The sequence below is a fragment of the Carassius gibelio genome, chromosome A8 (genome assembly GCF_023724105.1).
Source record: "Carassius gibelio isolate Cgi1373 ecotype wild population from Czech Republic chromosome A8, carGib1.2-hapl.c, whole genome shotgun sequence".
Taxonomy (NCBI): domain Eukaryota; kingdom Metazoa; phylum Chordata; class Actinopteri; order Cypriniformes; family Cyprinidae; genus Carassius; species Carassius gibelio.
The window spans coordinates 10,543,973-10,560,947 of record NC_068378.1 but is presented as its reverse complement, the minus strand read 5'-3'; the positions used below and the strand labels follow the sequence as shown (position 1 = coordinate 10,560,947).

Sequence of the window (16,975 nt, the reverse complement as noted above, 5' to 3'; positions counted from 1 at the left end):
ATGTGCATTGTATTCCATTAGCGTTCTGAAAAGCTACATTTCCACATCTCTTCAGTGGTCATGTGATTTGTCTTAGAGAAATCTGTCAGCTGACATCAAGATTTCACTTCTGCAGGGCGAGGGAAGGGAAGGAGCCGTGAAGATGTCTGTAAAGTAAGAGGGTTATTTAAAACTGCTCAGGTTTAAAATCACTTTTATTAATACCGCTGATTTCGGGGGGTATATTGAGTGTTCCGCTGTCACTGCACATCTGGATCTGTTCAACTGAAATCATTTGAAGTGATAATTGCTAACAGCTAGATCATGCATAGCTATTAACCCTCTCAAGGCAGGCGTTGCTGATTTGCAACAGTTAAAAACTAACTACCTTATTACTCCAGATACATATTTTATGTATCTGGAGTACTAAAAACTTGTTACTAAAACTTAATTTGAGCCTGAGAGGGTTAAAACAGATGTGTTAACTTGTTCAGTAGAGATCGTCTATTTAATCCGTTTCTTGCTGCGTTTGAATTAATCGTATGTGATCAGTCTCATGAATTCTCGGCCTTTAAAAAGCAGAATGAAACCAATATACCATCTATCAATTTTATTATTATTATGGATTTTATTGAAGCTAAGTCTCCCAGTTAGAGTCCTAAATTCATGGAGCATAATTAAATAACAGTTTCAGCAGAACAGATTATCTTTGCTGATGACGACGTTGAATACATATTTGAAATATGAGAAGTAAGTTATTTCAATTTGTCATATCAGCAGGGAGGAACTGTGGTTGTTGAAGGTGCAAGTGATTTATTCTTCCTAAATGTTTCAGTAAGCACTACATGTGGGGGATTTTTTTTTCTTTTTAATATAAATTGCAAAACAGAAGCATGGTCTCAATTTCAGTCCTTTGGACCCCACTACTCATGCCAAAAGACACTTAAATATTAATCAAACATTATCAAAAATAGTGAGAGCAGCTGCAATGAATTTACATTAGTAAAGCTTTTAATCTTTTCTGTATCTTTTCTTCAATCCAGTGTCCAGCCTCTCCAGTGCACCGCTGACTGCAAGGACCCGAAGTTAGTAAATCTCTGTCATGATGTGTGTTTGTGGACTCATGAACGAGCATGATAGATCACTTGTCAGCATCACATTACCATCAGAGGAACTGTGATTTCTAATGAATCCATCATCGCTGCTTTTCTCTGAACTGACTGCGTTACAATCAACAACACAGAGACTTTAGACTTTAGACCGCTTTCTGATAACTGATGTCAAAAGTAGGGTTGATTGTCTTTATTGTCTCAAGTTTAGCCCTCTGTAAACTGAACTACACATTAAGATATGTATTTTTGGCCTGACTTATCAGTAAAATTACATAAAACCACATGCACACCCTGGCAAGTCCGTTTTTCAGTTTTAAGCATAAAATCAACATTGTTATACAAATATTTCCATAACGTTTTATTAATTTTATTAAGTGTTTATTAACATTTTGAGTAGTATTTTTTTAACACAGTTTTAGTGTTTACTAATAAATATATTTTTTATTAGCTTTTATTTTTATATATTTAACTTTCATTTAAATTTTACCTTTTAGCAATTTTGGTATTTGCTTTTGACATTTTATATATTTTATATTTCTATTAAGCCTGTTTATTAAATTTGTAACAACTATATCTTAGAAATCTTTTTTTAGATAAATTTAGTTTAAGATTTTCATATTTATATTTTATTATGTTTCAGATTTATTTCGATGAACAAAACAAATGTTTTATATTTTAATTTTAGGTTTAGTTATCAACAAAAAAACACTGACCGTTGGGTATATGTTCTGAAAAAAATATCTTTCACAATTCTGCTTCACAATTCTGTTAATGTGGTTTTAAGAATGTTTTATACCAGAGAAAAAAGACAACTATATATAAATTATAATTTATTTATTTTGCAGTGTAATAGTGAGTAATTACAGCACTGCTATTCTGCAGTTCTATATTTCTATATATTATGAAGGTTCATTTGGATTATTCTTCTCTTTTGCAGTTTTGATGGCATTATCTTAATATGCCAAAGTCATGAGCAGCTCCCTGATGAGCTGGAGTGTTTGAAAGCACCATTACAGGACTACAGCGCAGTCAGTTCAGCTCCACAAACAACTAATCAGCCCTGTGGTTTACATGCATATCTTTTTATTGCACACATCTGTCCCCGTGTCACACTCAGGTGGACTGCTGCATCGGTGAAGAGGTGGTGCTGGTCAAGGTTCCTGGTCTCCCTGGAAACAGAGTGGTGTTTGCGTGCACTGGTCCAGTGAATCGGGACTATGATGATGTTCGGAGGTTCAGTGATGCTGCTGCTAATGGCATTAAGAGGTGCTTATGCAAACATGATGTGTAATGATCGACGTTCGTCCTGTCAAAACAACACTGTGTTTTCTGTGTGTGCCCTTAGCATCATGTTCTTCTAGGACACATATCTCTCTTCGAAAAATCATTTTTACACGACTAAAGGTTTTATGGTGTTGATCTGATTATATTTTGTTATAGGGCTCTGAAAGCTGGCATGCAGCGTCCTCTGCTGGTTTGTCCTCCACACAGCAGCTATGCTAAGAATACCTTGGCGGCTGTTCTAGGAGCCCTGCATGTTCTCTACACAGTGAGAAACTTTATATATATATATATATATATATATATATATATATAATTTTCTCTTCATTTCAATCAAACATCAGAATGGTTACATATCAAAATTTCAGTATCCTAAAAAAGTTATTTCCTCAAATATATCTTTTCACAGTGTTGATATAATTAACTAAAACTGTTAATATTGTACTTAAGTACTTTTTTTCAGTTCTAGTCATTTTGTTGGCTGCAAAAAAAACTAAATATCGAGAAATTCGCCTTTAAAGTTGTCCAAATGAAGTTCTTAGCAATACATATTATTACTAATCAAAAAATTATGTTTTGATATATTTATGGTAGGAAAATTGGACATGATCTTTTCTTAATATTGTAATGATTTTTGGCACAAAAGAAAATTCAATAATTTTGACCCATACAATGTATTTTTGGATATTGTTAAAATATACGCCAGCGACTTAAGATTGGTTTTGTAGTCCATGGTCACACACACACACACATTTTAAGAAGCACAACAAAATTAAACTTGAAATAAATGAAAAGCTGAAAATATAAAAATAACATCCAAGCCAACTTATTAATTACCATATTTTTCGGACTATAAGTCACATCAGTCCAAAAGTATGTCATGATGAGAAAAAAAAAACGTATGTAAGTTGCATTCATTTAGAACCAAGAGAAAACATTACCGTCTCCGGCCACGAGAGGGCGCTCTATGTCTTCAGTGTAGACTACAGGAGCACTGAGCAGCATAGAGTGCCCTCTCGCGGCTAGAGATGGTAATGTTTCTATTTGTTCATTTCTCTTAGTTCATTTCTCTTGGTTCATGTCAAATTAATTTTGATAAATAAGTCGTACCTGACTATAAGTTGCAGGACCAGCCAAACTATGAAAAAAAAGTGCAACTTATAGCCTGGAAAATACGCTCATACTATAATTGTATATAGATATTACTAAAATAACACTGGGACTAGTGCCCTTTTATTTCTGCTTCTTTGTTCTCTATTTTTGAACTTTTCTTCTTTGTCGGTGTCAGTGTAATCTAGTTATATTTCTGTGTCATCTTCAGCCTCTAGAGGTGAGGGAGCACAAGTCGTCCCCTCACAAGGTGGCCGTGCTGGGCGTCTGGGCGAAGGACCGGACGAAGGGAGAAGCCATGACTGAGCTGGCCACTGCTCTGGAGAGCGGCAGGTACGAGTCTGCGTGGAAACAATGATTTCTTTTAGCATTTTTAATCCAAAGATTTTGGATTGACCAGATACCTCAGAGGATCCATTGTGTACAAAAATAAAAAAAATAGCTCATTTGTGGATGGTATAGGCTTGTCTATCGTGACATCGGTGGCTCTGACCCGGAGCGAATGGCTGCCCCTCGCGCAGCTGAATATGTGCAAGCGGTTTTCAAGGATACTCCTGTAAAGGTGAGACTTTATGTGAGCATTTAAAGCTCTCGGTCTCATCTCGGTAAGAACTAACATGCTTTATTCGTCTGCATGTCATAGGTGACAGTAGTGAGTGATCTGAATACTCTAGAGAAAGAGTATCCCTGTCTGGCTGCAGTCAACCGCTGTGCTAACAGTAAGACTGATTTTTTTTTTTTTTCTTCAAATATTGAACTTATTTTCATTGCCATTTAATCCAAAAATGTAAATAAATAATAGCCATGACCACCTTTGTGTGTTTTTGAGAGCTTTGTGTGTTTTCTGAGAGACTCCAGTTCTGGGTATTATTATTGTGTTGTGTTATATAAAGTGCTGTTAAGACTCATGTTTGTGCTTCAGCTGTGCCGCGTCACCAGGCCCGAGTGATCAAGCTGCTGTACTGCGGGGAAGGACCCATCCGGCAGACCCTCATGGTGGTTGGCAAGGTGAGGTTTAGGATGACTGTATTCTGACACCCAGGATAGAAGTGTTTCCAGCACGTATGAATGTTATATGTTGCTGCAGGGCATCACGTATGACACCGGTGGAGCCGACATCAAGGCCGGAGGAATCATGGCTGGGATGCACAGAGATAAATGTGGATCTGCAGCTGTTGCTGGCTTCTTCCAGGTACTGATCACATATGCACCTGCTCATATTACTGACGAGAATATTAGTGTCTAATACTGACGTATGTTTGTTTTTTAAGATCTTAGCCAAAGTAAAGCCCAAACACCTGAAGGTTGTGGGTGCAATGGCAATGGTGCGGAACAGTGTCGGATCTGGTACGCAATTTTAGGTGCATGTTTTGTCCAGTTTGAGTGTCTGTTGCTAAATGTGGGTCATCTATTATTTATTTTACCCTTTGGCAGATTGTTATGTAGCAGATGAGTTGGTTGTGTCTCGTGCTGGTCGTAGAATCCGAGTTGGAAACACTGATGCTGAAGGAAGAATGGTGATGGTGGACTTGCTTTGTGAGATGAAGGAGCAGGTACTTCCATAATTCAGCCTATGCTCTAAAGCATTGTACAGTAGAGTTCCTCTGAAACCCTCCACCTCCCCCAGCTCCACCTGTCTAGATCTCCTACTGGATTTCTGATCACCTATTCATGCAGCTGCATGCTATTCATGCATATCTTACACGCTCACAGCAGTGTGGACCTCTTGTGTGCTTCTTTAGGCGTTGCAGGAGGTGTCTCCTCAGCTCTTCACGATCGCCACTCTGACAGGACATGCTATCAGAGCCATGGGACCTCATTACTCCGTGAGTACTTCAACATACTCCTACATAACTTCTGAAGGCTGAGGAAACACAATGTGCCTCACACATGTGTTTGACCATTTCCATCATGACTCTCCATGTGTCACTGTAGATCATAATGGATAACGGTGCTGCTCAACGCTCAGGGAACGCTCTGCAGTGGCAGAAAGGTAAGAAGCGTTTGTTTTTGCTAACATAAAAGTGGCTTCATGTGTCTGAAATCTGTTTGTGTGGCAGCGGGAGAGATGCTGGGGGATCTGTTTGAGGTGTCCACCATTCGTCGAGAGGATTACGAGTTCCACAAAGGGAAGTCTGAGTATGAAGAGATCCTGCAGTCTAATAATCTGCCCTCGTCCGCCACGCCGCGGGGACACCAGGCGCCTGCTGCCTTCCTCATCATGGCTTCTGGACTGGATAAGGTAGACAAAAACAAAAAAATGGGTGTATTATCTGTTCAGGATTTATTTAAGATGTAACATTTTTGCTCAAATATAAACATTAACCATCTAAATGTTTGTCCCACAGCATGGAGTGGACTCGGACAAACCTCTGCCTTACTCCCATATCGACATTGCTGGATCCAGCGGTCCCTTCCCTGGTGTCCCCACAGGCGCCCCAATTATTGCCATGGCAGCAAATTACCTGGAGCTTTAAATTGACGTCCTGTGATTTGTCTGGTCCTTCATTATTTCAGTTATTTCCGTCTAATTCAGTTTCTCGATTTAATGGCTTTCATATCCGCTCCGTCTGACACTGGGGCAAACCATGACCTCTGCTTCTTCTATCCCATCTTGAAGTCCATTTTCTCATCTTGTTGATGCTCCATAAATGCATCTCTTCACATCCTTAAAAACCTCTGCTATTTTCTATACAAATGAACCAAACCAAAGTGTTTTATTTCGGTTCTTACCATTTAGCCTTCTAGTTTCTGAGTTGAACTGACATGGAAGAAGAAGTGGGGAAATTGAGCCAGTGACTGACAGTGAATTTACATCAGTGATTTTATTGGCCATACTGAGAGAAAAAGAATGCATACTGTACAACTGTCCATTTTGTAATAGTATAGTTTTTGTGTAATCCGGAATCAAAAGCATTTTGGCTAACAAAAAGGAGCACGATGCCCTCTGTATCCAGTCCAGTGTGACCATGACAATAAATGTCTCTGAATAGAAAATGTGTGAAAGTTTATGAAATGCCATAGTAATGCTTCACTGACAAAACGACTAAGAGCAGAACATTCTATTCAAAATGTGCCTCTAAAATGCTTTATTAAATTACTATTTTGCTTTAAACTACATTTTAAATGCTCAAATAAAGTTACAATTATCAATATTAGAAAAATATTTTTTGTTAACTTTAATAAGTCCATAATTACAATACATTTAATAATTTTAACAAGGTTTTAAATGTCTACATTTGTTTAAAAAAAAATACATCTTTTACATTTGGATTAAATTGACAACATTCATTTTTACACAGCATGCACACACAGAACATGCAAAGACTAACTATAAAAGCTTTTAAAGGCAATTGCCTTTATATATATATATATATATATTTTTTTTTTTTTTTTAACAAGAAGCTACTATTATAAACCAAATAATTGCACACAAGGATCAAACAAACTTTATGAAAACACCCAAATCAATATAAACCTGTTCTTAATATTTTATTGCAAACCCATCTGAGATTACAATCAGAAAAGCCAAAATATTTCTGTTAAAAGATGTTGAAAAAAAATTGTTTTTTAGCAAGTGAAATGAAATCAGTTCTAAACGAAACAAACAAAATGCCAGTGCATAATCCTTTATTCATTTCAACTTAAGCCTATATGCAGGATCTGTATCACAGGTTTCATCAGGGAAAAAAAAAGAGAAAAATTAAACCCTCATTTTATAAAGCCTTTTCTCTGTCTTTACATATTTTCTTCACTGAACACGTAGCAAATAAAAGAGTCGGCTGCTCTTTGATGCCTTTTAACATCTGAACACTATTGAACGTGAGCAGCTCTGAATCCTGGCGAATAAATGAAGGTTCGAATAAAATCAAGTGCTTTAAAAGACCCACTAAATTCTCAGCTATTCCAGCAGAACAATGGTTTATTTTATTTTACTTATTCAATTGTCTGATTGTGAAAGGCAGTTCTCAGGCTGGAGAGATAATAACTGGTAAGAGTTAAATACAGACTTAAGTTCACACCAAGAGCTCAGAGCTTGTTAATAAACAGGAAGTAAATGTGTGGAGGCTTGTAAACAGACAAGAATGTGTTACAATCAGAATAGTTTGTGTGCATGTGAAAGACAGGAAGAAGAACTCAAATGCTCGAAATCATCACCACTGGTTCTTCTCTTTGTTGGTTATTTTGGCTGCTAGCAGCGCTTAATTTAATATCCCAGACTCAAAGCACCATGGTTGAAGGACAAAGGTGTCACAGATATGATGGAGGGACAGGACGTTTCTGCAGCTGGCTGACTGCTTCCTCGGGACCCCCCAAAATAAATAACTGCAACCCATAACCAACAACCATGTCATTCTTCCCCACTCTCATTCTGGATAATATTGAAATAGCAGCTATGAACTACAGCACCATGTGAAATATTCCTGATCTAGAGCTTTTCAATTTCCACATCTGGCCCTTCTGTAAGAAACACAGGACAAGTGTACAATCACTGCAGCTATTGAACTTCCCGCAGAGGGTCTCATTCAACAGGGGCATGACAAAAGAGATCGAAACTGCTGTTGAGGGTCATAATGAAGCCTAAGCATAGGGAAGGAATAAGGCAGAAGGTAGAAACAGGAGTGAAGGGTGGACTTCAGTGTTTACTTTGTGTGAACCATAGAGGTGCTGAACAGAAGCTTCTGCTTTTTCTTCTTCTTCTTCCCCCCTTTCTCATCTATAAAGTAGAGAGAAGAAAGGTCACATGGGGTCCCAAACTTAATAAAGGTAGTTAAAGAGTTCAACTGGAACAACTTTATTTTGAGTAAATGATAACAATTAGCATTTTGGGGTGAATTTAAGTGAATAATTGTTTTCACCAGGGATGGGTAAAGCCTGTGCTGGAGTTTGATTTCCATGGTCCAGCTGGGACAAAGCCTGCTCGAAAGCCTGACTGAAGGAGTTTTGGAAACTGGGTACAGGGACCCGATCAGAGCCGTCACTCTCTCCATCATCACTGTCTGCCAGAGGAGGAGCCAGGAACATCTCCGCTGTGGAGGAAACACATAAAAAAAATTACTACTAATATTAAAGGTTCTAATAAAGTCACTACAACCCACTAAAAATGATTACAAAACTATGCTATTAGGAGTTAGTGTAGCCTGTGAGCCAACAACAAACAGCCATGTCAAATGAGGACAGTACCCTCACCTTTCTTTGGGGTGGTTTTAGGCCCACCATCCACACGGGCTTTCCCATCTTTCAGCATCTGCACACATTAATAGAGTACATTTAGACAATTCTCAACCTGGCATTGTTTTTGATACTCTATTTAAAATAAGTTTCAATTTCATTTTCGTCAGGATTTTCCCACCAAATGAAGGCTATAAAATTGCCTATTTTGTTGTTCTAAACATGAAAGAGTACTTTAGGCAAACCTGAGCGAAGGACATGCAGTGAGGATCTTCTTCCACACTGGCTACACTGTGCTCACTCAGATTATGAAACATCACTCCATCTGAAAGAAAAACAGGTCATAAGCACAGAAGACTAACCACTGAAGCCCACTGCAAGAGAGAGCGAGTGCTACCTGATGAAGGACTGCTGCTCAGAGGAGACGGGGGTCCCAGCAGGAGCTCTGGGAGAAGCACCTGGGAGTCGCTCTGAGGAGGAGATCCAAAAGCTGGAAAATGCTGGAGGTTCTCAAGCCCAATGTGCACCTCTGGATCTGAAGAACGCACAAAAATAAATTCAATAACCAAACCAATCACAACACCCTGATACTAGCTGAATGTTCTACAATCAAACATGGTCTAGTTTCATAAAAATGTGAATGTTTTCTCAAAAACACATGCCATGAGGAATTAAATTCTCACATCTGCCATGTTTCCTGTTTTCCTCCATTTCAATCCTCTTCTCCCTTCTCTTTTCATCCCTTGCTTTCTTCTGCCTCAAGCGCTTCCGTTTCTCCAAGTCATCTGCCAGAAAGAGAATAATATATTTTTTATAGGATTGAACCATTTACCAGTACATTGTATAAATATGTAAAAAAAAAATATATATATACACATTATTTATTTTTAATACAATTACTTCTTCAAATAAACAACATTTAAAAATTAAATATTAGACAGGACAACTGTTCTCAGCACAGATAGTAAATGTTTCTTGAGCAGCAAATCACCATATTAGAATGATTTCTGAAGGATCATGTGACTCGTAATTTAGAAAATTCTGTTTTGCCATCACAGGAATAAGATACAGCTCAAAATGTATTAAAATATAAAAGAGTCCCTTTAAATTGTAGCAATATTCCACAATATTACATTTTTTACTGTATCTTTGGTCAAATAAATGCAGCCTTTGTCTGTTATTCATCTGTGTGGGTGTGACGATGGGGTTTCATAGTTTCATGTTTACGTGCACGTACCTGCGAAGCTGTCCAGGGTCTCTTTTGAGAGAACGGGAGGCTGAAGGTTGAGCTCACACAGGCTGAACTCACAGGTGAGGGGCAGGTGAGACAGGTAACGATGCCGACGGCGAATTTCCTAAAAGTTATGAAATCTGTCCATCAGTTTCTGAATGGTAGACATTACTGAATCAGTTCAAGACTTGAGTCTGTGAGCATGATATAACTGTACCCCAGTCAGAAATACATGTATGGATCATGCTTCAGAGATGCTATGACTTCACACACTAGGCATGATAGCACCACACCACACTGCTCTTTTACTCTAGTATAAAGTTTTTAGTAAGCAGTAAACTAGTATCGCATTCTCACAACAGCTACCACTACACTAGTAACATGATTGTGTGAGAATAAGAGATGTGTGTACCTCAGTGACCGTCTGTCCATCAATCTCCACTACGTTAGCCGTGATCGTGTGAGGGCTGTTCTCCAGGCTCCCGTACTCTCTCAGCAGACAGCGCACGTTCACAGGGTGCAGAAACATCTGCTGACCGTCCTCAGCTACAAAAACAAAACAGAAAAAGGGGGAAACATCACATTTAGTCTCCATTTTCATTGCTTAAATGCAAAAAAAAAAAAAAAAAGTTACCTGAGAAGTAGCTTTAAACATCATTAACACATAAACCCACACCCACCTTGATAGAAGTAGTAATATGGGCCATGATGAGCGGCCTGGCTGGCCTGAGGTGTCTCTTCTACAGGCTTGTCCTCCACAGCTCTTTCAGGCATCTCTTCGGCCACCTCAGGGACACTCTGATCAACTCTCTCTTCCACGGGCTCCTCATGAGCCTCCTGAAGCTCATCATCAAACGCTGAAGCATACTGCAGGATGGGCTGTGGTAGAACATGGGATAAAATATCATGCAATGAGACCAGAACTTGAAATTCTACTGAATTTTAAAAACATACACAGAAAAGTTAAAATGTTTTAACTCCACATGAAAGTATAAGCATTCTAAAATTAAAAAGGGGAGCTTTAAAATGTAACGCTTTGCAGTAAATGTGAGTTTCAGGAGAGTGAACATATTTTCTTATGAGTAAAAAACAACGAATGACAATTTATTCAACTTCACACCTGAAAGCAGCACAGTTTCTACTGACCTTTGAGTTTGGGAGGTTATTGACCACCTCTGGAGAGGAGTGTCCAGATAGAGACAGTTTCCTCAGGTCTGCCCCATCAACAAATCCAGCATTTTTACAGCCTCCCTTCAAAAGACCCTCCTCTCGCTCCTGTTCATTCAGAATCAGAGATCAAATGTAAGGGTTGTGTGTTTGTGTGCAGTGCTCGGGAGTAAATAACTAAAGTAAAAAAATATAAACTTTTTATGAAGCAGAAAATGTTTATAAATCTTTAAAGTTAGTTGTTCAAGATGTGAACCAAAATTCTCATTGTGTGTGTATAAAGGATATTTTACAATAAACTACATTAACTTAAATTCAATATTCATTGAAATAGCTTTAATGCAGTTATCCCATTAATGTAACTTTTCTTTTTAACAAAGTTATGTAACGTTCCCTTTTTTTATATCATTGTATGTTTTCAGTTTTTATAAAAACTATTTATGAATCAGAAAATGTTTAAGATAACTGCATGTAAACATTCAAGTTTGGTATTAAATTACAGAAAATGAGTTACACAATTCGGTGTATAGTTTTTGGCTTCTTAAATGCCTTTATTGTTAACATTACTTTTTGAGCAACCTATACAAACGACATCTTTAAAACAGTAGCATGACTTTTTTCACTAGTTTTAAGTTTGAGTGGTTTGTAACTTGGAAAAGGGTCAAAACAGCTGGTGCACCCCAACATTCATACACCAGCGTGAACGCGTGTGTACCTGAAGCTGCAGTAAGGCGCTCTGTATGAAGCAGGACTGTGGGTCATCTTTCTCTTGGCTGAGCTGGGTTTGGAGAGCGACCCTCTCTTCAGCCAGCAACCCCAAAACCTGCTCCTGAGATGCCAGCAGCAGCTTGGAGTATGCACGCAAATGCACATCTGCAACAAAGAGAGGAAAATGTCAAATAAGACATACTCAAGTGAACACCACAAGAGTCTATCTCCACCAGCAGAATGTCTCACCTCCAAAATGAATGGGCTCTTCCACCTTCACCCACTGACAGCTGGGAAGAGCCACCAGCGATCCTTTCTCTCTCCGCATCAGACGCATAGTGATGACGTTACCGGTCACGTACTGACGCGTCTCCATGGCCACCACACTGCAAGTTAACCGGTTTCAGTGACAACAGTGAACAAACTGGAATGTATTGACTAAACGTTGGCACTTCTATAAACCAGATGATAATTTAAATAAAATTACAGACTTCTACACCATGAAGTTCACAGTTTAAAAACCAAACAAGAGATATTAACAGGTGTTTTCTGTACGAACCTCTTGAGATCAGCGCTGTGCACAGCCTCATAGCAGATGGGGCACTTAGACCAACTCTTCTCGCTCAGAGAGAGGTAGTGCAGCATGCATGGCCAACAGTAGATGTGGCCGCAGCGCGTGATGTGGGCTGCCACAGGGGGATACAGGCAGATCGGACAAGACGGCACCTCGTGACTATAGATGCGCTGGGTGGAACAAGACAATTAAATGTAAAAAGATTTGTAGGAAAGGCAATGACAGGATGCACAAGGAAGTGTGAAGTCTGAACTGACCACTTGTTGCACACAGTCCCAGTCCACCAAAGTGTCCGGATCAGTGAAGTGGGCTTGATAGTCCTGATCATCAATTACCACAAACTGACAACTGGTGGACAAGTAGAAGATACACTCATCAGCTTGGCATTTTTATCAGCATAACAGTGCAGTACACAGACTATGGTTAAATGTGATTTAATATAAATTTGTATAAAAGTTTGCAACACATTCTGCTGTACTCACTTAGCCTGCAGGAAAAGCTCCTTGTTGAAGGGCTTGTGTTTGTGACCCCACTTGTTGCGGCGACCCCAGCAGGAGTGACCATCAGCTCCGAAGCCAAAGTGGCCTCCTCGTGGCTCAAACGTGAAGTTGAGCAGGTGGTTCAGACTTATCTTTTTGGGTCCAGCAAACTGAGCCGGGCTAAACTCTGCCCGGCGGTTCTCTGCTACCTAATGACAGAATCCAACAGTTAAAGAATCGGTTCACTCCAGAATTTAAATTTCCAGAACTTTATTTGCACCCATGTCATTTAAGATGTTCATGTCATTCTTTCTTCAGTCCTAAAGAAATTAAGGTTTTTGAGGAAAACATTACAGAATTTTTCTACATATAATGTACTTCACCGGGACCCAGTGGGTTGTCCAAAGTCCTAACTACAGCTTCAATTGTCCCTACACGATCCCAGTTGAGGAATTAGGATCTAATCTAGCTAAACAATCTTCATTTTTCTAAAAAAATACAATTAAAATTTATAACCACAAATGCTTATCTTGCACCTGCGTGTCTATGACATCAAGCATTATTACATAATCACGTTGGAAAGGTCATGTGTGACATAGCCAAAAGTACCACCTCTGGTTCAAACAGGTAGAGCAGGGTGGAAAAACTCAGTCTCATTTTCTGCTATCTTCACATTAACATGCAATAAGGAAGCATAAGAACAGTCCTTCATGAAAGTACAAATGAATCATAACCCAAAGGCTAATTTATACAAACCTCTTCTCTTCTTCCACCACCAGCCAGTCCATACTGTCTCCCCCCTCCGCCACCTCTCTGAGGGGGTCTCTTATCAAAATTCTTGCTTTTATGTGGCTGGGAGCGGCGTGGGCCCAGAAAGCTCTCAGCCTTGGCCAAAGTGGGCTCACGCTTGCGGCTATAACGCTTTGAGCCCCCATTATTCTTTCCATCTAAAAGAGCAGAGCAGGGAAATTTCAAAATACATCAACATGTTAACAAAGCACAACATTTCACTTGATAACAGGGTGTCCATGCAACTTCGAGAAAAAAAAAAATTCAAAGGACATTACATTTTCTTCATTGCAATATTGACAACTTTGTGTTTTTCCCCTCAGCAAGCTGAAACGAGATCTACGTCGCTTTCGGGAATAAACCCGCAGTTTGCTTTTCATTATTTTTGACAACATTTCCACAGCCTTAGCTAATCAATCTAGTCATGCGCTGCACGTAAAGTGTTTTTATAGAGGACCACATGATAAGAGCACAGGGGTGTAAACACACACAGCTTATCATCCGGCAGCAGAAACCGCCGTCCACAAGCCCACATCAAAACATTACCGAACCTAAAGTACAGACAACACTCACTGTTTTAGTTATCTACAGTGATTGGATTCTGATATGCTGGAGGCTTTCCTAGGTCCATCTGAAAGCTAGAGGGCAATACACCACTGAAGAGTTTCTCCTGTCACATGGCAGGCTGACGACAAGAATAGATCCTGACCATGATCCTCATGCATCTGAGCTGCTACTAAGATCAAATATGAATCCCCCCCTTGGTTAGATCAAGAATATCAAAGGAATTCTGTTTGTTTTAGGCTCGTTTAGGGAAATTAATTTTTAATATTGGATTGACTGTATAAGTGTCACTCACACACACAACACTTAATGTTGGTGTTATAAGAAAATGAGTTTATATTGGGTGGATATATGCACGGACAGAGACTGTCACCAGAATAACATAAACACATGGTGTAAACCCAGTCTGACCAAGTTAGAAAAAAAGTATTAATTTACCAGATTCATCAACAAATTATGAGTATTTCTTAATGCTTTTTAAATACAAGGATCACTATATTTTTTTGCCATGTCATCAGCTAAGGCTATTTTCATGGCAAAGCCAATAAAAAGTACGAAAGTTTCATAAATACTAAATAAAAACTAAGCACACTAAACAATACAGCAGTTTAAAGAGTTTATAAATTCCACGATAAAGGCTGTAAGTTTAATTAATATATCTAATGCCCAAATATAAATGTAATTAACTTCGCATATTTCAAAATGGTGTGTGTAATTCATTAAGTTTATTTACAACATAATTAGCATTATATAACAGGTAAAATAACGTTAGTTTATTATGGATTAGATTTATTTGATAAGCCAATGAAAACAAAAAAATCCCAACAAACATCCTTAAAAAATCATTTCAGATAAAACACTGACCCTTAACAAAGGTTTTGTTTTTCTCTATTAATTATACAAAGATCGGTCCTATCGCTGGCCGTGGCTACGTCATCTCGACAAACACAAACGAAACCGTTCCGTGACCCCCAAACACGCACACTTTCCCCTCAGAGCTGACCATATTGTGTGTGTGTGTTTATGAGACGCTGGTTTACCTGTTTTGGTTTTAGAGTCTCCAGGAGACGGGCCTGTAGAGCTGGAGCGGGGCGGGATCTTCGAGCTGCTGTTGTTGAGGTTTGGGTTTTTCTCCATATTGAGGCCGAACTCCGAGGAAAGAGCCTTCGAGCTCTCTAGCATGAAACGGGGAGAACAACGGGCTGTTGTGAATGCAGGTAAGGCGACAAAGGCCCTTATTCATTTCTGTCAAACGCGGAGACCCCATTACGGCGACATATTGACCACAAACAAACCGAGAGAAAAACAGAGACACAAGCTAAATGTCTCGTTAAAAAAGCTGTGTGCTAGCACAAAAAAAAACAAGTGCCCAAAAAGCGGGGCCTTGCCCCTTGGAAAGCGTAGTTTTTCCTTTGCGTGGGAAGTGTTACGCCCCACAAGGCGTTAACCGCTTTCCAAAAGAGGAAAACGGATGAAAAAATGGGTTTTAACCCAAATTTTGGTTCAGCTAAATAACGTCTGACTTATGGCGACGGGTCGCCAAACGGGAAGCGTAAACACCCGGATGAGGGTTATAAACCTGGCAGGGATACGAAGTGCGCATGCGCGGGTTCTGTCAATCTGATTGGTGCATTTGACTGCGAGACGTGATGTAATCTCCATACAGTCTATGGTAATCTCACACTCGCATTTTTCTTATAGACAGATAGTCCTATTTTTGCTAGTGTTGTTGACACTTGGTTTACTTGAAACAAACGTTTAGACACATAACAAAAAGGAACAGCATTAGATATTTTAAACAGTACAGAGAAAATACAAACACGTGACTTACACAGCACATAGCCAGAGTTCACACTGTAACAGCAGTAATGTGGATGATATACTGCATTTTACAAATCACAAAATGCTCCAGAATACACAAAAACACAAATGATTAATGTTTTATCAAAAATGTTATACTCTACATTAACCCTTTACTGTCAGTTTTATAAAGAACGTAAAATATCAGTACATTTCCCTGATCACTGCATGGTTGTATGATTCCTTCAAGATCAAGAACTACACATCTAACAAAGTTTCTAGGGGTTTTAGGTCTCTTCATCACCATCATCATCAGCTTCTTCCTCTCTGACGTTACTCAGGGAGCAGCTTAGGATCGCTCTCCTCACCTCCTGTTTCTCGGATGTGTTGTGGACAGGAAGAGAGCTTGTGTGACTCTTATATCAGTGGTTCTAAACTTTGCAGATTAAAATAATAGCATAAATTAAAAATGAAAATTCAGTACCTTTAATTATTTACTCTTTTTATCTTCTGTTCAACACAGAGGATTCAGCAAGAAAAAAAAACGCATACAGGTTTATAGTATTGCATTTCCAGATATATATGTTTTGCCACTTGTCTTGTTTTCCAAAATAAACAAATATACTGGTCTTGTGCTTAATTTTTTTTTTTTTTTTTTATGGAATATTTCAGATTTTTATGTCATGTCATGTTGGATAACTGCTGGTCATTACACACTTGTGATCTGTTGTCAGTAACTTTATACATTGCAAAACAGAAGTTTATTTGTGTATTGTATTCATAATGTTTTTAGTCTACAGCAAAAGATCCTAATAGGCACGGAGAAAAAACAACAACTGTTTCATTATGTAAAGAACACAAAAAAATATGTCATCCTGAAAAGAAAATATTTTAGTCAAGATCAGGGAAAAAGAATAATGCATGGCTTCTAAAGGCTTCTGTATATATTTTAGGATAGACTGTAATGTAACAGAGAACTTACTATCTGTTCTGCAGTCTAGCAGCGTTC

At 38.8% G+C, this 16,975-nt stretch overlaps 2 protein-coding genes across 2 annotated transcripts; one reads left to right on the top strand and one right to left on the bottom strand.

The window, feature by feature from the left end:
• The first annotated feature begins 21 nt into the window (after nucleotides 1-21).
• LOC128018411 (putative aminopeptidase W07G4.4) lies at nucleotides 22-6,479 on the top strand. The gene is made up of 16 exons (XM_052603885.1): nucleotides 22-153; nucleotides 1,023-1,064; nucleotides 2,029-2,119; nucleotides 2,209-2,357; nucleotides 2,532-2,640; nucleotides 3,694-3,815; nucleotides 3,945-4,044; nucleotides 4,126-4,201; nucleotides 4,405-4,490; nucleotides 4,570-4,674; nucleotides 4,754-4,829; nucleotides 4,917-5,035; nucleotides 5,225-5,308; nucleotides 5,418-5,475; nucleotides 5,543-5,724; nucleotides 5,831-6,479. The coding sequence occupies exons 1-16, from the start codon at nucleotides 143-145 to the stop codon at nucleotides 5,957-5,959; spliced, it is 1,539 nt and encodes a 512-aa protein (XP_052459845.1). The 5' UTR covers nucleotides 22-142; the 3' UTR covers nucleotides 5,960-6,479.
• Nucleotides 6,480-6,949: 470 nt separating this feature from the next.
• On the bottom strand, nucleotides 6,950-15,727 carry LOC128018410 (RING finger protein 10). The gene is made up of 17 exons (XM_052603883.1): nucleotides 15,207-15,727; nucleotides 13,570-13,760; nucleotides 12,817-13,022; nucleotides 12,592-12,682; nucleotides 12,320-12,504; nucleotides 12,010-12,146; nucleotides 11,768-11,925; nucleotides 11,032-11,160; nucleotides 10,566-10,764; nucleotides 10,298-10,431; nucleotides 9,892-10,009; nucleotides 9,338-9,439; nucleotides 9,052-9,189; nucleotides 8,900-8,979; nucleotides 8,673-8,730; nucleotides 8,342-8,512; nucleotides 6,950-8,199 (listed from the first exon to the last, which is right to left on the bottom strand). The coding sequence occupies exons 1-17, from the start codon at nucleotides 15,346-15,348 to the stop codon at nucleotides 8,126-8,128; spliced, it is 2,313 nt and encodes a 770-aa protein (XP_052459843.1). The 5' UTR covers nucleotides 15,349-15,727; the 3' UTR covers nucleotides 6,950-8,125.
• Between the last annotated feature and the right edge of the window lie 1,248 nt (nucleotides 15,728-16,975).